This window comes from Lonchura striata, chromosome 2 (assembly GCF_050655825.1).
Source record: "Lonchura striata isolate lonStrDom1 chromosome 2, ASM5065582v1, whole genome shotgun sequence".
Classification (NCBI taxonomy): Eukaryota; Metazoa; Chordata; class Aves; order Passeriformes; family Estrildidae; genus Lonchura; species Lonchura striata.
In genome coordinates this window covers 114845997-114867569 of record NC_140704.1, presented here as the reverse complement: position 1 = coordinate 114867569, position 21573 = coordinate 114845997, and the positions used below count along the sequence as shown (strand labels likewise).

Here is a 21573-nt window from a genome sequence, read left to right as displayed (position 1 = left end):
TTGCTGAAGAGTGCTTGCACAGCACCCAGGCTTTCCTGTTTCCTACTCTGCTCCCTCCCAGGGCTGTCTGGGGATGGGCAAGAGGTTGGGAGGAGACACAGCAAGGACAGATGCCCCACCTGGCCAAAAGGTCAGTCCACACCATATAATGTCATGTTCAGCAATAAAACTGGGGTAGGGAAGGAAGGGGGAGGGGAGTTTTGTTTTCCAAGGCAGACACTATTCCACAAGTAGCTGGGCATCAGTTTGCTTTTGGGAAGTGGAGAATAGCCACCTTTGCATCACTGGTTCTTGGTTTCTGTTGTAATTTTTCCCCTCTCTTTCTGTCACCTAATCAAGTCTTTATCTCAAGCAATGAGTTTGCTTGCTTTTGCTCTCCCTATATTCTCTCCCATTCTGCTGGGGGCTGGTTAGGGATTAAGCATGTGGTAATTTGGCAGCTGGCTGGGGTCAACCCACTACAGATATCTCCAGAAAAAGATGTAGCTTTTGGAGACCTTTATCCCTCTTCATTGCAACCTGTGTACTCCATCATCTTTGTCTTAAGAAAACTATGGATTAAAGTAATTCAATAAAAAAATCTGATGTATAAAATCCCTCTTTCCTGCTTTGGTCAAATCAGCTCATTTTCATGCGGTTTTGGTCTCATGATATTCATTTGTGCAACAGAGATTTGAGGTGGAAAGCTTGCATAAATTTTACTGACATTGCATAGCAACTGGCTTGGTCTATCACGGCAAAACATTTCCAGGAAGTACTTACGCATTTCTGCAAACAGCTGCCTTCTTTCTGCCATGGTATTTCCTCTTTTCCCACAATCTTCAATCATTCTGGAAGACAAAATCATGTGAAAACATTAAGTATTATTCCCAGACTGAACATATGTCCATAAGCATCCAAAATTGATCCCAAAGAACCTCTGAGGTTGACTGGTGCTCCACGTGTATCCGATGCCTTTTGCCAGCCTCTCTGTGGCGTGGTTTGTGGAGAACCTGGTCCCCAAACTGTCCTTCATTCTCTGGACTCTGCTTTCAAGCATTTATTCCCCCCCCCGCCCCTCTCCCCCAAAGGCAGTGTTCAGTTTTTCTGCTTGATGTAACTAACTAGCTTACATAACACAAGCTCTGAAATTCATTTTAGGTTTTCTTAAATAAGGAATCCTCAGTTTAAATTATGTAAGAGATAAGAAATCATAAAAGATTAGGATATTATTTTATAGTCTCGAAAACTATGTTCTAGCCCATTCTATGTGGAAGAGATAAAAAAACCCAAAAAAACCCAAACAAACAACAGCAATTAAATCTCTACTCCATAACATTATACATGTTATTTACCCAAGCAAACACTCTCCCAATATTCATTCAAATTCAGGACAGTATATCTCTGGTTAAATGAGTTTCACAAAAAGGCTCAGAAGTAAGAATATATTTTCCTTCTGTTTTCAGATGAAAAAAATCTTTCGACTATTTTGAAGAGCACTACTGCTGGATAGAGCAGAGAGCAATCTGACAGCTTCCCTCACAGCCAGCATTCAAACCATAAAAGACCAAAGCTTTCAGAGTGAAGATAAACATCTTTAGCAGCACTCAAAAAATTAAAACTAGTGTCAGCATCACCACTTCCTATGGGTAATTACCCTGTCGAACCAATAGCCTTTCCTGCCTGCCAAGTCAGGTTAGAACTTCTGACCTGCATTTTAATCTCCCTCCTCATGTCAACTAGACTGTGGAAAATAACATCACACTGCCTAGGTTATAAACGAGATGTTCTGTAGAAGCTTCCAATCAAAAATATTGCACTGTATCCCACAGCAAACCTCCATATGTATACAACAAGAAGGATTAAAGAACTGGATGCTGAAGTCTGCCATCACCAACAAACTCAAGATGGAAAACCAGTTTCCTTTTATTTCCAAAGACAGAAAAGCAATCACATAAGAGGTGTTTTGTTGTGGGTTTTTTTTTTTCCCTTTCAAACTGCACTGTTCAAATGAAGTGGTGGTACATTATAATTGCCTTTTCCAAACAGCCTATTCAATTCTCAGAGCACTGCTAAAGACTCTGCTAAAGTGCTATCTGTGGTGGGCATTTTGTGATGTGAGCAGCAGTCCCACTAGGACATGGACAAAGGGTATGGAGGCAGCCTCTTTGCAGGGATATTCAAGTTCACTTCATATTAAAGTACGCTCTCATTTGTCCAGGAGTGATAGGGATGTGTAGCATGGCATGAAGTCTGAGCTAAAATATCATCCCTTTCTGCAGAGATAACAGGATACTGCTTCACAGAAGTGGTCATTCAGCCTTTGATCTGAGGTAGCTGGTGTCTTGGAGGTGTCAGGGAAGACTCAAACCTCCCTGCAAAATGAGACACCTCAAGATATGCCAGGCCCAACTAGCATTTTAATTACACAGCAAGAAGTAGAATCTTTTTGACATGAATAAGCCTTAAAACTCTTCCCATAAAGAAATTAAAAGCAATATAATTCCACTAACCATGGCTTGAGCTCCCCACTCCTTTCTGTTTCTAATGAAACTCACAGTAGGAGACAAAATTTCACAGGACAGGTGGGCTATTAAAGCCTTTTGAAAAGGTAATATCTTTTACTAGGCAGGGCAGTTGAGTGAATACTTCAGAGCAAACACAATTTTAGATTAGTATTTATTGCTTGTAGAGTTGGTAACAGACCATCATATTTTTCTCTGACTTCACCTATATTCAGCATTATTCCATAACGTATAACTTGCTTTCAAACCACATATTACATGTGTTATTTGACTGAGATTGGGGTAATTTGATTTTGGCCCAAGGATGACATCATCTTCCACTTCTTGACACAACTGACACTTACATCTTACAGATGTTTCTCCAATTAATAATTTGCTGTTCTTATTCCACAAAGTTCTCTACCATTTGTGAAGTAATTACTGGTCTCAGAGTGACTGGTACAAATTTTATCGAAAACATAAGGGATGGAACTTTATTCTCACTTGCTTTATATTGACACCTGGAGAAAAATATTCCTTAGCTATTGCTTTTAAATATCTTGCAGAGCATGGAATGTAGCTCACCTGTGACCTTATTCACCACGTAGAAGAATTTTCCCAGTCAAAATGAAGTAACAAAAATTATTTTTCAAATCATGCAAATTGTACAGCATATTTTACACTTCCTTCAGAAAGCCTGTTCTAAGAGTCTCCCTTTAGTGTGGGGGAAAAATAATAATTCTTTAACTGTCTTTCTGTTTTCTGCAATTCATCCTCCCTTTATTTTTACTGTTTGTATCTCCTATATAAACAGTATATCTCCTATCTCATATAAAAACATTCCCTGGGCCTGATCATAATTTTTCAGAGTGTCCCATTATCTTCTGAAATTGAATCACCCTTTTCACTGCTGGGGCTTATGGGGATTACCAGGCCTGACAAATAACTTTATATTTATAAATATACAACTCAGGCTTCCTCAGAGAAGGAAGGAACTTCAGATTTATGTCTTTAGACTCTTCTTGCACTAGATATTTTGCAGATTTCAAAACAGCCTTCACCCCAAATGACAATTCTAAAATTCTCTGTAACACGCTATATACCATTAAGCTAATGAGAACATTAGTGGTGGCAGTATTTTCAGACAGATACATTTGAACCCTCTTACCTATCTTTTCCTGATAGAAGAAAAGTGATAGATGATGCTCGTCTACCAGAGTATTGGTACTTCTGAGTCCCCACTGACAGGAATTCACTCAGCTGCATCTTCCAAGCTTTTCACATGCCTTTTTAACTCCAGAGTGTGCTACAGCCCAAGCTCAACTAATGCCATTGTCAAGGTGCTGGGCATCTCCCTTTTCAGCCTTGTTGCCTGTGACCCAGCTCACAGGTACACAGCTCTACTCTTCAACTCTGATTACATACTCCTGCTTTGAACCCGTGATGTGTCCACTTCATTCCCTGGGGCTGGCCCTGAGCTAATTAACTACAGTTGTGTTCCAGTATTTCCAAGTTTGCTCACAGCACAAGACACATCACTGAAAAAAATTACCATTTGTTCTTCATGGGAGAAAAGCAAATCATAAAGCAAACTTTAATGTGCTTTGGAAAACAGAATATATTTCCAGAGAAATAATTCTGAAAAATATTAATTAACGTATACATTTCTTATAGTAGGGATTAGATTATATTTCTCTCCTATGGATTCCTTTCACTATCCTTTTACCTTCACTTTTCTTCCCAGGAAATAGCTCCTCCACTGCAGGTAAGAAGACACCTATTGTGCATCTAATTAAAATTCTAGTCACAAGCTAATTAGTAAGGTACCAATTAGAATGGTATTAAGGCTTCAATATATTACAGACATTCCAAAGCAGAAATCTTTCCAAGCATGAGATTTCCAGCCTCTGAAAAAGATAGTGTGAATGTTTAATTTTTACCCATCTTTCAAGCTGAAAACTTTTACGACATTAGGAGTGCTAGAAAGAAAAGAATAAACAAAGAATATAGTTTGGTTGGAACTATTTTGACTACAATTTCATCTTCATGCTTATCATGTATCAGAAGTACAATTGGCCTATTTTTTAATATACCCTTCTGTTTTATAAAATGTGAGTGGGAAGATCATATAGTTTGCATAAGGCAAGAACTAAATGCCTCATTTATCTTTCCTTTCCTAGGGCTGCTTGGATTATAAGCACTGCAATAATCTCTCTCACAAATAAGTGTTTTTCTTGTTTCAGTATCTATAGGGTAAATAATATCTTTCATTAACCCCTACTATATGTCATTCTTTTCATAAATAGTATATTTCCATTACATTTCCATTTCTTGAGCTATGTCTGTGCATGATAAAAGGAATGCATGCTACATTTAAATAATTAGCTCCAAAAAACCAATCCATCCTGGTTTAGGCCGGAATACAGTCAATTTTATTCCTAGTAGCTGGTACAGTGCTGTGTGTTGGATTCAGCCGCAGAATATGTTGCTATCACACTGATGTTGCTAAGTAGTGCTTACCCTAAGTCAAGGACTTTTCAGTTTCCCAGGCTCTGCCAGTGAGCAGGTGCACAAATGACAGGAAGGGAGCATGGCCAGGACAGCTGACCCAAAGTGGCCAAAGAGATATTCCATACCACAGAGCATCTTGCCTACTATATTAACTGGAGACCATTGGCCGGGAGGTGCCAATCGCTGCTCAGAGATGGGCTGGGCTTCAGTCAGTGGCTGGTGAGCCGCTGTATTGGGTATCACTTATTTACCTTGGGTTGTATCTCTCTCTGTCTCATTATTATTACCTCTGAGTCACTATTATTATTATGTTTTGCTTTGTTTCAATTATTGCTTGTATCTCAATCCATGAGTTTAATTTTTTTCCCCCTGATTCTACCTGCCACTGTGGGTGGGGCTGGTGGTGGAATAAGCAAGCAGTTCCATGTGACTTAGTTTATAGCTGGGGTTAAACCACCACACCATCAAAAGAAGCAGTTCCCTATATGGCTGGGGAAGGCACTCCCCTCTGGAAAGCCCCACACATGCCCCAGGAGACCCAAAAATTCCTGACATGACATGTGCACATGCAGTTTGATGGGTCTGAGAAGAGGCACCCCACTAGCACTTCCACAAATCCCTATCCCGTTTGTCTGTGACAGATGAAGTGCCCCAGGGAGGCAGGATACACGCCAGTGAGGAAAACTGCCCACTTAAATTGATTAATTCTGGCATGAAAAATTTATCAAGTCCCATGTGACGGCTGTGAATCAGTCGGGCATTTGGAAAGAGAGGCTCCAAATCCTGGCCAGTGACACTTCTGACACTCTTTCAGGCTGGACAAAAGTTGCTTTTCTGTCAAAGCAGGCACATAGGAAACAGAGTTCTGGGGCCCTGAAACTCTTGGAAGCATTTTGGGACCCAACTAGATGGAAGTTTTGTACCACAAGACTGGTAAACCCAACAGTGAGTATTTTGAAATCACTTTTGGAAAGAGGACCTCCATTTGGTAGAAAATATCAACCAGGATCAAGCATCCTTTTTCAGAGCAGTCTATTTCCCTAGTGGGGAAATCTCAAACTCCTGATATAGAAGCTATTTTTTCTTCCATGAAATGATGGAAGCTTCAATATCTCTGGGAATTAGAAGCATTAGAATGCAGAGAAATGTTATGGTTTCTCAGTGGCTATTTTTTATGCTGTTGACAAATCTATTTTCTATGTAGCTGGTCAGTATTTAAACCCATCTTTGAGCAGACAGCAGTATCATTTTTCAGCTGCACAGGCTTCTTGTCTGTTATTGCTCAGGACAGTTTTATCAAAATGTCCTTCATATGTAACAAACTGTTGTTTCTTTTTAGGATTTACCAACATCAGAAATTTCCATTTATGAAAATGAAAGAGCCTGCTAGAGTCTATATAATGATGACTTTATGAGGCACTTAAAAGCTGTAGTCAACATCTAGGATTCTGTTAATGCAGGATTTGTGTCAATGTGAGAGGTGAAATTTTCCTCTGATCTTTTATTTTCTCCTGTTTTCCCCGAATTCAGCCATGTTAGGCAGATTCTGCTCTGCTAACCAGAATAGTTATGGCTGCTTATTTCAAAGTGAACTTGGACTGCAGAACAGTGAGTTAAAAGGGACAGTAAGTGCTGGCTAAAACCTTATTTCTGACGTCACCAACCTCAGCAATCCTCGTAGTTAATAATAAAAATCCTGAAGGGCCATTTCAGAGCCCTCTTCCCCTTAATTGATTTATTGGTGCCTTATGAATGTCTTGTTCTACATGTTCTAATGAAGCAAGTCCCTAATAGGCCTCTCGTAGCTTTACATTCCAGGGCTAATCTTTGGCACTGTAATAAAATTGGTCAGTGCTCTTTCCTGAGGTTAGCTATAATTGCATTGTACTTACAAAGTGTGCTTGTATTTTATCTAGATGAGACTTCTATGGTGAAGAAAGAAAACAAAAGCTGCTGCTAAGTCTGCTGCTAAGTTCATCTCCAACATGAGTCTTGGCAAGTCTGACTCTTCTCATTATTGGTGTATTTTTCAATTTTAATACCACCAAAAAACCTGGAATCCTGTCTTGATTTATTCCTTTAGTGAAATGTGTTTTTGTTTTTAAGGAAGAATTTTCCAACATACTTTTCATCAGCTTCCCTTTTGGGAGTTTTGTATCCTTAGTGAGAAACTGTAAAAAATGCCTAATAAGGCACCCAATGCAACTCATTTCCATAATGCACAGTCTTCAAGGAAGTTTGAATACTATGCAAATCTTATCTCTCAGGTCTAAAAAACAAGTGTGAAGGGATTAATAAAAAAAAAAAAAAAAAAAAAGGCATAATTTTGAGACATAAAATGTGAGAGTCAAAATATACAGATTTCATCTTTAATATTGTATGGAATCAGCACTTTACTACAGGATGCCATGACAAAGGAAACATCAGTTGTTTTTATGTCCACTAGAAATTATCAAGTTTAGGAATTCAAAATATTACTAACTAGGCCTAAATATATGCCAAAATCCTTATTTTTATCCTTTTCATGGGTACTTGTAAAGTACAATTTCCAGCTTTTCTTTGCAATGTGAAGAACTACTCTTAAAGAATCTTACTACTCCAGACATGAAAGACATTTAAGAAAATGATTACTTGACACTTAAAATATATATGTGAAACTTTAAAAAGCTGTCTTACAGGCACTGCTTAGATAGGTTTTTCTAGGAATGCTCTTTTTGAGTCAGCCTTCCTGATAATACAAGAAACTACTTCACTAGATGAAATATGGAAAGAAAATGAATGTTCAGTGCTTCAAATATATTTTCATATTTTAAGAGCATAAGATTATCCAATAAAATAATTTTGGTCACCTCCAAAAATCTTTTCTCTAAGGCTTCACTCCTTCACTTCTGATAAAGATCAGGGGTTGATTCCACCTAGCTGCTACAGATTTAAATGCATAATTTCAAAGTTCTATTCAAATGCAATTAAAAAGTTGTATTTAATCTGAATTTTATTAAATACTTTAAAACAGTAAAGAAGATGCCAATTTCCTTTATATATGGCCTTTCAGAGCCTTAGTGTAACTAAGGGGTAGCCAGAAATAACCTCCACTAATGGTAATTTCTTTTTTGTTATACTCAACACATTCCAGGAAAAGAAGAAGCCCCCAAAACTCAGACACAAAAGCTGATGATATTCAATACCAAATCTGATTTTTCTGGTGTGTAAATATTTTTATGGAGTCTTCCCATGAGCTCATTTTGGAGCTGTATTTCACTGGCATTGTAGCTTTTCCTTCAAAATATGTTTTTTTAGAACTATTTTTCTAAAAGACAAGATCAATAAAGAACTGATAATCTTTGAACACTCAAAGATGCAGTTCTACTTCTTTCAGTTGGTTAGAGAAGGCATAATTCATAGAGAAAACTGTAATGAAACTCAAGGGATAAAAAATTGTAAGGGCTTTATCACAGGAAGCATTTAATTTATAATCTGATACTTTGCTAGTCTGGTCCTCTTTCTTTTTCATTTGCCATTGTAGAGGCAAAAAGGAGGTTGCAGGATATCAAATATAATTAAACTCCTACTTAGTCAAAGGGATCTTTCAGTTCTTGTGCTGCCATAATTAAACCCAAATTCATTTGAGAGTAAGCTGCCAGTGATACAATTATGCTAGGAAGCATTTCTTGGCTTCTGCCAATTTTAATAATACAAGTTGTCAGTTTTTGTAAATACGGATTTGATGATTATTTGCTGTAGGACACTAGGTACTTTCATGTCCTCAGAATTACAAAACCAACTAAATTAAACCAAATGGTAGCCACAGGAGAAAATGCATTCCTAGACAGCTGAAATTATTGAGATCCTTCACATGTACTGGGAAAATCTCACTAATATTAAGTATTATGAGTAGTCAAACAAATTAGTTAATAGAATGGCTACTGGCTTTTGTAACCTTACCTGATGAAAAGTTTTGGCACCCAAACAATTAATGCAATAGCCACTGATCCAGAGAATTTTAAAAAATCTTACCACCTAGGATGTTTTGCATGATACAACTGACAACCAAGAAGTATTTAAGTTTTTTTATCTTTATGCCTGAAACAGATGCCTTTTGTTTTTTTCATTTCTCAGTTTTCTGAAATGTTACAACAAATAGATTTATAAAAAAGAAAGGCTGAACTATATTGAAACAACACATTTTTAAAAAAAAAGAATATTTAAAAACAATCCCATGGAATTTCAAGTCTCTCCAGATCTATTTGCCAGAAAGGTAGAACATAAATTACAAATGAAAGAATGATGAGGCACTGAGGAAATAGTTCACATATACTCTTTCAAAGTGGTAGCTGTTAATTTGTCTTGAAGCTCAGTGAGAGCAGGCACTAGGACAGAAGAATGGTACTAGGATGGGAATTAAGGAAATTAGGAGTATATTTGGGTTAAGTATATACCTTCTGAGACAAAGAAACCTTTGATTACTGTATCTGTATGAATCTCACACAGAGAGAAATCAGATCCTTAATGCAAGTAGAAGCAGCCTCCAGGCCAATCTAATTAATATCTGAAGAAGGCATTTTGAGCAATTAGCTGTTTTAAGGACATACGGAAAGATAAGATTTTAACTTTTTTACCTGGTCATATCCCTTCTGTGAGTGGCCCTTGTGTAATAGGAATACAGCTTGATTGTTTTGGTGGCTGCATTCAAATGATGATTCTTTAAAAGCAGATATCACCTTGTTAACTTTAATTCTTTTTTCAAGTACCAGATCTCATTGCAGGTCACACCACTATGTCTCTAATTTTGTGGCAGAAAAAGAAATTTCACATGCAATGTTAAAATTATTTCACTAGGCAGCCTTAGTTATAATAAAGTTCAATCCTCAAGATACTTAGGATACTAACTCTCCCAAAGTTATAATGACCAAAATCAGGGTCTGTACATTCTTGTCTCATAACTGCCTGCCTGCATACCCATGAATAACCACACAAGCAATACAGCAATACAGTCATTGCACCCAGCAGAAACAGAACAGGTAGGCGGGCAGTACCATGTAATAACAGAAGAATCAGCAGAAAAAACCAGCACTGGGATGTCTACATGTGTATAAAATTTAAGTGACAAGAAATTACAGATCCATTCAAGAATTTCTGAGTCTTCTAATGATGAATACATAGAAAAGCCAAGATGGGCTCCAGTTCAACAAAAGCTTTCTTTAACCTCCCTGCAAAATCTTTACTAAGCATATGCTTGAATTCCATTGTGATTACCATACTTAGCCGAAGAGGAATGGGCTGCTAATCTGGGCTCAAAGGTTTTCTATTTAGTTCTTAATAAATGTCTAACAAAAAAGGGCAGCCTAAAAGCAGTAGGTTACATAAAAGGGAATGTACTTGGAAATGGCACTTCAAGGAGGAGTCAGTATCTCCCAATAAAGATATGCTTTAGTCACGTAACAGAGAACACAGCTCCTCTGCATGTGATGTGGAAGTTTACAGAGTACTGAGGTCACTTTGAAAGCAAAATAAATTTAAGAATTAAAGAGAAGGATTTAGGAAACAGATCAGTCTTTCACTCCTTCATCCTTCTATTCATTATTTGGATGTATGTTGAGATGCTATTCATGACACTCTTATAAATTCTGAAGAGAAATACACTTTATGCCAGTTCCTACATCACTGGTTATTCCTAAAGTATCCCACAACAAAAGTTAGCACAAGTTTTCTCTTCCAAAACTGTCTTTGATGCAAATGAATTCTGTCTTTGCCTCCCAGCAAATTTAAGCCTCCCTTTGCTGGAGTACTCTCACACAGTATTATCATACCCTTTCACACTAGTCTAGGTAATTTATTTCAATGATTAAAAAGGTGCAGCTATTAACTAGGAGCAGAAATTTTTTCAAAACTATCCTTTTAATAAATAGAAAGTTAGGCATCTTATGTCCTCACTAGAACATCAGTGTGTTAGACTTAAGGCTGTGGAGGGCTGTAATTGAAGAAAAAAACCCACCCTTATTTCAAAAGGTAAAGAACATCAGGAAATGAAAGCAAATGCAAACAAAAAAAAATGGACAACCTGATATGCACTATCAGCTAGTTCATTTTCTCATATAAAAAACTTAATATAACAAATTACTTTTAACCTAATTAAAATCTGACATTATTTTATTAGGCAATATCATTATTACAATAGCATACAGAAGAAAATGAAATACAATATAATTATGTAGCAAATAGTGTCATATATTAAGCCAGAACAGAAAGCTAATGCTTGAAATATTAAATTCAAATATAATGGCTGGTGGTGCTTGTAAATGGACACAACAGAAACAGGCTGCTACATTTGATTCACTCTTCTGTGTCTCTTCTCTCAGATAATGCACATTACTTCTAACTCTGGTTAGACCCCGCTAAACTCGAGTTAGTGCTGCATATGCTTGAGGAGGAACATTTTTAATAAAATAGTATTAATTATATTGCAAAAGAACATATAGATTATAAAAATCTCTCCAATGCTGCATAAATATTTCACCTACTAGAAATGGGCTCATAAGGAGACTCTCGTGTGGAGAAATTTCAGTGCCCTGAATGTACTTCTCCCATGGCAGGAAGGGAATGTGAAGAAAGCCAAGGGGAGCACATGAAAGCCCAGAAGAAGCCCATCTAAGCAGGCTGGCACTTATGGCTACAAAGATTCCTGATGTGCTTTGAAATCCCCAAATGGTTGTATAAAGATTTTTCTTTGTGTGAAATGAAGTAGATCACTTCTTAGAAACACTCGTTTAAGGGTAGTCAAGACAGAATACACACTCCTACACAAGCATTGCTTTACAATGCACACAATGCATCAACTTTTGTGGAAAGATGACATTTGTATCATTAACAACAGGAAATAAGAGGTGCCAAAACAGGCAAGACACTGTCACACAGCACTTTATGTCTGTATGTCATGTTCCCCCAAAGACTAAATGTCCTCAAACTAATTTTTCAACACCTCCTTCCTTTGAAAATATCTCATTTTCCTTCTAATACAACACAGTAATTCTAGGCAAACCACCTCAAAAACCACTCCAGGGAGAAACTCAATCACTGAAGTATGAGCTGTAATGGTGCCATTCCCAAGATCCACCAGACTTAAAGAGTTATTTCACACAGACCAGTTGCAAAACTCAACAGCCATCAATTAGGAGAAGGACTCACAACTGGAAGGAGAAGAGGAAAGGTGGACAGTGTGAAGGCACACAGACATCCTACAGAAAAGCATGGGGCACTAAGGCCTCCAGCAGCTTGCATGACACAATATATCCTTGGACAGGGAATAGCAATGCAAACTGTTGCAAACCAATTTTTCTGTGAAATGCATTGGTTCTGAGCAGATAAAACACTTTACAGATGCTTTCAGTATGAAGCACTAACCACACACAGCCATTACCACAGCAGCCCAGTACTTGTACTTGTACTTGTGGCTGCTGCAGAGGCACTTCAATTAGGCCACGAAAGCAAGAGTATTTAATGAATCCTTGAAGAGAGCAGTAACATCTACAAGCCTGGATTTTCACAAGAAAAACAGACTTGAATTAACTGCAACAGCTACAATTTGGCTGGACAATTACAGCCCCTTCCACCCATACCACTGCCTGGACAAAACCAAGTCCAATTTGACCCTGCTGGTAAGTGGAGACAAACTTTAAACTAGTCCAGAGGCATCTAAATTGAAGGTGTTTGAGCTGGTAATAAGCAGATTTGAGCTAAGCTGGTTAATGATATTTGCAAACAAGAACAAGTACATTTGCACCTTAGGTGTCATTTGCTTAATTCTGAGAGCACATCTCATATTCTTCTGGGTATTCTGGTAAGAAAGCAACAGTGTATTTTTGGTCTGCCTTATCAAATGCATCACATCAGAGTAAGAAGCGAGAGACCTCCTCCTCCTCCTGTTTGGCTCTGGTTCAGCTACACTCAACTATTACATTCTAGTTTAGGCACCAAGTTGTCTGGAAGCCACTGACAAAGTGCAAGGAGAGAGGCAGAGAGGAAAACACTGAGGACTGAGAGCAGAGAGTCTGATTCTGGGAAGAGAGTAACTTCAAATCTATACAGTTTTGTTAAATGCTGATGAGCTGGGAATAAAACAGCTATGGGCTGTTCATGTTCATGTTAGGGAGAGAATTATAATGTGTGATATACAGGGTTTAATTAGGAATAACAGGAATAATATTTAAACACAGAAAATGTCTGATCGCAACAGGGGAACTCTGAAGTGAAAGATGTACGAGGCTGTAGACAGTCTCTCAAGAGATAATGGTGAATGCCCTACAGTCTGTGGCTTTTAAAACTATCCCAATAAATCTTTTGAAACATATATTGCAGGCCCAATGCTATTTTCAGTGAGGTGAAATGGAGACTCCAGACGTATTTCTGGATGCGAATCTCAGTGGTATAAAATAACATGTTGTAGAGTTTTATCAACAGAGGCTCATCTTGCATTTCTCACTTGTGGATATGCTTTTTTCCTCTTACATATTTCATAATTTAGTTTCTTAAACATAGAATATTCAAAATAGACTATTTCAGCAGCTACATCCCACTCTCCCACTGCTCTTTCTGCCTTCACTATTACCTTTGTTTTGTCCCTTCTCTCCCAAACCATCCATTTGCCTTTACTGATTTGTCAATTCTCAGTTCCCCTGTGTTAGATCACAGGGTTGTGATGTCCAACAGGAGACTGCTCAGTGACAGCTTACCCACTTTGCTTTTTGCCTTAGTCCTGTGAATGTTAAACAGAGAGCAAAGGAAGGGAGCAAACCATCCAGCTGGATTTTGGGCACTGGGCTCAGATCTCCCATGTGTTAAAGACATGCCAAATGCTGACACATGAAAAATACAGGAGAATTGGCAAACTCCTCTATCACTTGTGACTGAAATGACAGTAACACCCTATAAAACAGTGAAATGTATTAAAGACACAAGCTGACTGTGAGCAGTGTTAGAGTTGTTAGGAAGCTGCTCCTCCCTTAGAAAAGAGGTCTGGCAAAGCCTTTTGGCACAAATGCCTCCTCAGGTGTTCTTGCACTGCTATTAGAAGAAGTGCTGGTGGGCAGTATTTTTGGACTAAATTAGCTGGTACTTAACTGATGCAGGAAGGCTGACAACAGGTCTGGAAAATACTTTTCAAGCATTATCTGAAAAAACACTTTTCAGCTCAAAAATTTCCATTTCCAAACCCCAGAGAGACAAAAGATCATTCTGTCTTCTCAATCCTTTGCTTATTGACTCAGGTTATCAGTTATCTCAACTGATTTCAGCTCTTCTAATACCTGCATTTCACTATAGATGCCCACAAGGCATCTATAGGCAAAGGGTATTTAGGAATTAGAGGTGTGAATTCATTTCCAGAGGCACTGAAACAGATTTAACAAATCCATTGGGTAAATATTTAGCTGCAGGCTTGGTTTTAAGCAATCCTCTGAAATTGTGTTTTACAACACAAATTAAATGAAAAGGGGACTCAGGCAGATTTTTTGCAGCTGCTTACAATTTTTTTTATTTACCGTTTTGCCACTCAATCCTACTTTCAGAGCAGCTGGAGAGTACAAACACCTTTGCTGCACTGTTGAAATATTTGGCATAGGCCTTTTGGTGGAGTCCCTTGCATACATGTCTTTATTCTGCAGTTGAGGAGAATCACTGAAAGGATTTCCAATGGCAATCTCCAGCAGCAGGAGGTCTGTTTTTATGAAGGGCCATTCATTGCTCACTATTATCCTAACTATTTCAGGCTGTACCTTCTAATGCACAGCATCACAGAGATTTGGAGAGACAGAAAAGCAGTACAGGGTAACACTTCTGTAGGAAGTATTCAGTCAATTTCTGATAGTCAGTCAGCCTGCAAAGGTTTTAGCATAGCAGTCATGTAGCTTATAAATAACCTGGCAGCATTAATAAGGTCAAAATAACGAGGGGGAAAAGAAACAATAACAGGATCCCTTCACACTTTAGTTTCATCTAAGATTTTGCTTTTCTGATAATCATGTTATGTGTGTAAGAAACATACTCAAAGCTGAGACACAACTAACTAAAATTCGTCAGATCATTTCAGAGTGTTCTGCTGAAATTGTTCTAACAGAAAGAGTGTCACTCTCTCAAGGAGGATATTAGTAAACATCAAAAAGCTTTCAAGTTTTTAAGATCATATATTTATAAAACTGTAAAAATACATACATATAAAAATGTATAAACTAATGTACTTAAAGAAAGAGTTGGAAAACCAACATTTTTAAGGCCCTGGAAGTTGCTGAATCTGTCAGCAACAGTTTGTGACATCAGATGAATTCTTGAACACTGCCAAAAACTCAGGTACTGGAATAGTTTTAGGTGAGCTACTCTGAAGAGGAAAAATATTGAGCACCAAATCCAATGCTTCACATCTGAATGCTTTCTGTTTTCCTCTGAAATCTCAATAGAAAAGCCAGGTACAAACATTAAAAAAAAAATCGACACTGTATCCAACTTGAATATCGTATTTGCTATGATCAAAATGAAACATCACGTAATCTTAGTCCTGACTGCTCAGTCCTTGACATGGCAAAGGATTAGAAAAGCAATGAATACAGTACTCTCTCAAATGTTTAAGGGAAAGATTTCTTATTCTCCTCATTCAAACAAACAGTGGTCACATCTGCACACGTGTTGTTACATCAGGATAAAGAAAGTGTTCATTTTATGTTTGTTTCCCTGGTATTGCAAATACTGTCTGCAAAACAGGTTAACACCTGAATGTTTATGGGATAGAAAACGTTTTAAAATTAAACTTTTTAGGCTTCCCACATGCAACACCTACTCAGAACAACCTTTTCTTCTATACTTCTATGTATGAAAAAGATTTCTATACACATTTTTGGTCTTTCCAGGCAAAATACAGCATCTGGACCATCATTGGCCTGGTACAAAGGTATTTTACTTGTTCCTGAAGTCAAAGGAAGCATCAAACACAAACTCCAGTATATGCATCAATTTATGCTGATATGTATGGGGGAAAAGTACCGATCTGGAAAAAAAGGGACCTTAAAGTATACTTTTCAGCCTTTCTACAGTTAAAAAATAAGTATGTCTCTTTTTCCTTGATTTTTGTCTTTTTTCTTTTTTCCTTCTGTAAACAATCCTCTTATATTCCAGGTAGGTAATTGTATGGGGAAGTAAATGTTTGTTCTTTAAAATAAAGGGTTTAGGTTTCTTCTGAAGCTGAGGCTAAGCTGCCTGAATGATGGAAGAGCAGGCACTTAGATTTGCATTTAATGGCTCCTAGCTAGAGTTACCATGAGTCCTGGATGAAAATATTGTGGTGAATTTCTTTTGTCTGGAACTAACACTGTGAATTTTACTTTGAAAACATGACATCCCAGTACAAGCCCTGCTTGTCCCTTGAAGATGTCCACTGTAAAATGCAATAGTACCTGTTCTACTCCCTGCATGCCCCAGGTAATCTCCCTCAGCATCAACACCTGGGACAAGGCAGACAGAACACTGCTCCTCTAATTTCTGCCACAGAGACAAAGGGCAAAATTAACATCTCTCCATAGAAACAAACACTTCTAAAAGTCAGAAGCCATTTACTTTGAGTATTGCTACAGCTTAGCTTGCTGTACACTTACTCCCTTGAGCTGATATCCAACACAGGCTGCTACAACAATATCCTTTCACAAATGCAGCCTGCACAACATCTTATGGAAAATGTCTTGTGGGGAACTCAAAGCCCCAGTAAACATGTCTAAAATCTCTCCCCTTAACAGTGGGCACTGAGGCCTGATGAAATCTACCTGGAGTTTTTGGCTGCAGCCCTGTCAGGTGAAATACCCTCTTGTTTGTGGACAAAAGGCACTGTCTGATATCTGCAGCCATGCTTGGCCTGTACTGACTGATGCTTCTCCTCTGCTGGCATGCCAACCTTCCTACAGGTTGTGAACTTTAGAGTGGCTCTTCTCCAGCATGGTACATTTAGAGCAAAAAAAAGGGAATAGAATGGGTTCATATGTCTGCAAGAGAAAAAAAAAATCTTCTCTTGAAATTCAGAGTTTAATCTCAGTTCAACTTAAATCAATGAAAGTAATTGCAATTACTTCAATGACAATGAAGTCAATTTTGTCAGGATTTTACCTATGTTTAATTTTAGCTACAACATCTTGTGTTTTCAAAAGTAACCTATGATTTAGGATACCTCTGTTTCTGGATCTATTGTAAGATGCCCATTAGATGTCCACTTTCAGAAGAAGAGTGCTCATTCTGTCCCAAAAGATCAAGCTGGGCAATGAAAATAAACATCCTTTGAAAACAATCTTGTCTGTATGTTTATTTTGTAGTGTTGCAGTGTTAAAATTAGAATGCTGCAAGGTTAAATTGTAATGTGATCAGATTCAAAATCAAGGGGAAGCCAAGACAAAAGAACAGCAACATCAGAAATAACAACCCACAAGAGATGAATGACAGCAATGTGGGAATCAACAATCTCTTCTGCTCTTTAGTCACTGTGAGATTGTCAATGAAAAAAAGTGGCATTTGACACAAACCACAGGATCTGGTTCATCATGGAGTGGCAGATGTGAAACAGTCACTTATAGAGACCATTAGTGGAGACCATTTAATCAGCTCAATTTTTTTCTACATCTTTATCCACTTTAATAACTTTGGATTTAAAATAATATGCCATTTTTACAGAGACAGGGAAGTAACCTGATGACCTTGAGGTAATAATTTCAGTGACTGATTCCAATGAAAGTAATCTATCCCTTAGCTGTCCAGAATTTTGACATGAAAAGTGTAACCAGCAAACAGTGAATACAGCAAAAAGAGGAGGAAAAGACAGAGTTTGCATGGGACAATCCCAGAAGAGAAAGGTTTAAAATATTTTCTATCCTTATGCAATAAATCAAAAAAGGGAGGGGAAAGTTATTTTAAAATGTGGGCATAACAACAAAAAATCTTCTTCTTGGCCTGTAGGTGTTTTTAGGGACCAATCATGGTCTGTTCTGCCTCCAGCACATCAGTGGGTCTCTTCTGTTTGTATCTGACCAGCCAGTGGAAAGGATGATGGATTAGCATTTTCCCAGGCAGAATGTACTTAAAGCCCAGGTATTGCTTGCCTAGAAGATCAGTTTCAGCAACCAGAATGGGGCTTCAGATATTTTATATCCCCTTCCAATAGATACAACTGAACAATATAAATGCCCTGGCTTCACAGTTAATTCAAGATCAGAAACATCATTATGAAGACATATTTTCTCACGTGGCACCACTCAATTTAAAATACACCATGCAGAGTATTTTATTTCTGTTAGAAATTACAATTTACACTTTAAAGTTTAAGTTTATGGACAAGGGGAGGGCATTTCAGCTAAACAGAAAGTGTAATACTTTTTTTTTTTTTTTTTTGTACAAACTGGTGAGATCACTGCAATGTTGTCCTTATGCTATTTACAACCTTTTATTATTTATTTACAACCTTAACCTGGTTTTGGTCAGAATTCAAAATATACTTACATGAACCTAGTAAAAGGGAGCAAAAGCACTTTCTGCTTCTTGTCTCACTATTTTCAGATTTGTAGCTGCTCTCTACATTGCCAAATAAAACTCCAAACCAAAGAAAATTTTCTGAACTAATTGCACTGGTGGACTGCTGAGAAAACTTTTTATTTCCTAGGCTTTAGAAAGACAAATGGGAACAGAATGGCCTGGCTACATTCTGAATTCACATTTCTTTGAACTTTACCCAAAACTTAAGGGCCTGGGATGTTCTGCTATTCAAAATATATTTCTGAACCACAAGAGCTATTTCTGCACCTACCTGATACATTCTCTGCCTTAGAAAAAAAGAACTACAATTTCAGTGAAGTCACATCTCTCTCTCCATGCAGCTCAGTTAAATGTGCTGAAACAAGTCCCTTGACTAACTAAGAGAAAGCAGAGAGCAGGCTAGAAAAAAAGCGCTGCAAAGAAAATGCTTCACTATTAGCCATACACAGTTCTAATGTGTGGAGTTACAATCTCTCCTGCAAGGAAGACCCTCCCAAGGCCTGAAGCCTCCCAGAACCACTGCAATCCTAAACTGGTGATACTCCAGCTCATTGGAATTTACCTCACTGCTTCTCCCAACTGCGTGTGTTTGATGGTTTGATGGCACAAAGTTTCCTGTTGCAGCCACTTCTGTTTGCTTTAAAACCATTAGAAGGTCCCTTGTGCCAGGATAATTACACTTAGGCTCTTAAAAACCAAAACCTGACCCAAAATGAATAATTATTTAATTCTGCTTGTAGTCTCTTAGGTTATTTATGTGATTTACAGACTTTTACATTACCAATTCAGAGAAAAAAAAAACCCTACTAATGGCTAGCTTAAAACATACTCCCTCTTTAGATTCTAATCACGGTTCAGGATTACTCCATTTTCCTGCATTTAATACATCACTAATAAATTCACTCTGTAAAGGAGACTCAGCACTGAGTTGCAGCAACAAGACGAAAAAGAAGGCAAGACAGGAGGTGGTTTCATAACCTTACACATGGTCCAGCTGTAAGAGGAGGTTTCTTTTTTCACCAGCAGGCAGTGCCCTGTCTCTGTGCTCACAGTCCCCCTTCTGTCATGAACTCACAGATTCTCCTCTCCAAAGATCATTGCAAAACGTTCAAGGTGCAGATACCACCACCCCTGCTCCCCTGAAACACATTATCTTGGCAGTCAGGGAAGGGATTTCCAAGTCTCCAGTACAAAAGCACTTAAGTGTACTTTAGAAATAAGAAGGGAGAGAAGGGAGTGACAATGAAGACAAGAGAAGGCAGTGGGGATACCACAGAAGGGAAATAACAGGGAATGTGCAGCCTGGAAGCTACGGGGTTCCTATCCCCCTTCACATTAAGATACAGCAAGTATTTTCAAAGCCCACAGAAGACAGTGAACTGTACCTTTGCATACAGAATTTTCAGAGGTCAACAGTTACATTTCTAACAGGGAAAAAACACAGCAGGCTTATGGAATAAAACAAGAACAACAGGTATTTTTGGTCAGCCTATTGATGAAGAACACATCAGTTTGAAGCAGTGCACCAGACAAGCATTTGGGCACCTGCTGGATGGCTGCTGATGTGGGAGCTGTGTGTGCACTGCTCAGAAAACAACAAATGGTTGGCATAATCAAACAACTCTTTTGCTTAGAGACCAAAGGACTAGGCTTTGTTTTTCAAGACACAGGAAGCAGCACATTTAAGATGCTCAGGACTAATGCAGTTAGCTATAGAGTAGGATAATATTCTTTGAAGATTGCTATGACCACAATTCCAGAGAAACAGGAGGCATAGCCTCACCTTTGTATCTATATCATTGCCCAAGACTACCAACAGTCTTCCATCCTGCAATGCTGCTATGATGTATAAACTCACAAAATCATGTACTGAGATGAGAGCCCCTTTCCCACGTGTAACAAACTGGTGGTTTTGGTACAATATGGTCCCAGTACATCCACCTGTATAATTGGGAGAGATGCTATGAGGAGAAAATTACCTACTAAGACATGAAGAGAAGTTTGAATGCCATAAAGGCAATGAGGGCTAACTGGATACTTCCTAAAGATTAAAAATTACTATAGTTTCAAGACCTCAGTGCTTAAGTGTATTCCCTAAAGCCTAATGATGAAAATCCTCTCAGGAAACTAATACAGGGGCTGAAGTAAAATTTAAAGTAGTCTGTCTATTAGATACTGGGAGGGGGGAGGGCGGAATCCATTTGTGTTGCTATTTAGGGCCATAATGATTCTTTGAGTAGGGAATCACAATCCACACTACCATTTCTACTAAACTTAGATGTTTTCAAACAACAACTTCTTTAAAATAGTCCAATAGTCCAAAAGTACTTTTCCATGTTTAAACATATTCCAAATAACATGTATTACTCCTTATTTTGGAAATTATTGCACCATTTGTTCTGTCTAAAAACCACATTTGTATTCATACAGATGAAGTCTGATCAGTTAAATTCTGGTGTTACTATTGCTGTTGAATTTTCCCCCTTGATTAGGAATACGGTTTGACCGTGCTACTAAATTAGGCACCCTAGGAAAGCCAACTAACTGAAATATGATTTCTTCCAGGAAATCCAGAAAGGATCACATTTTCCCTTTTCTGCAGTTCCTGACCCCTCTCCAATTAGAGAAAAGAAAAAGCAGACAGATTTCTCTAACAACTCTTCTTCATGAGGATCTTGATGATCATTCTCAAACAGTCCACAAAGACAAGAGAGTCATATGGTTATCTCTTATCAGGCAGATCTTATCAGTGCTTTCTGCCCCAAGCATTTGTACAATGTAAGTTCTTTTTCTTGATACCTTTGAGGACTTCATTGTGCTCATAAATCCTAAAGAACTGTAAAAGAAACAGCTGACTGATAAGAAATCATAAAATAATTGGTAACTACAGATGGAAATATGCTCTTACAGACTACTGTTTTTAAGAGTTATTAGTGGGTATTTACCTTTTGAATACAAGTACATTTACTTTTGAGTCTTGGAAATAGATGCACAACATTTTTTTGTCTTGGTTCTGTAAATATTCAATTAA

The 21573-nt window shown here is 37.9% G+C and overlaps 1 protein-coding gene across 30 annotated transcripts in view; it reads right to left on the bottom strand.

The window, feature by feature from the left end:
• DTNA (dystrobrevin alpha) overlaps window positions 1-21573 on the bottom strand; it is a 221835-nt gene that overhangs the window by 95626 nt on the left and 104636 nt on the right. For 27 of the 30 annotated variants that reach the window (XM_085572090.1, XM_085572095.1, XM_085572093.1 and 24 more), the window contains one exon: window positions 763-830. In XM_085572090.1, the coding sequence (XP_085428216.1) occupies window positions 763-829 (67 nt within the window). In that variant the 5' untranslated portion in view covers window position 830. Of the gene's footprint in view, window positions 1-762; window positions 848-9610; window positions 10665-21573 lie in introns of those variants that run through there. The other 3 variants (XM_085572074.1, XM_085572098.1, XM_085572076.1) reach the window with 2 other exon arrangements.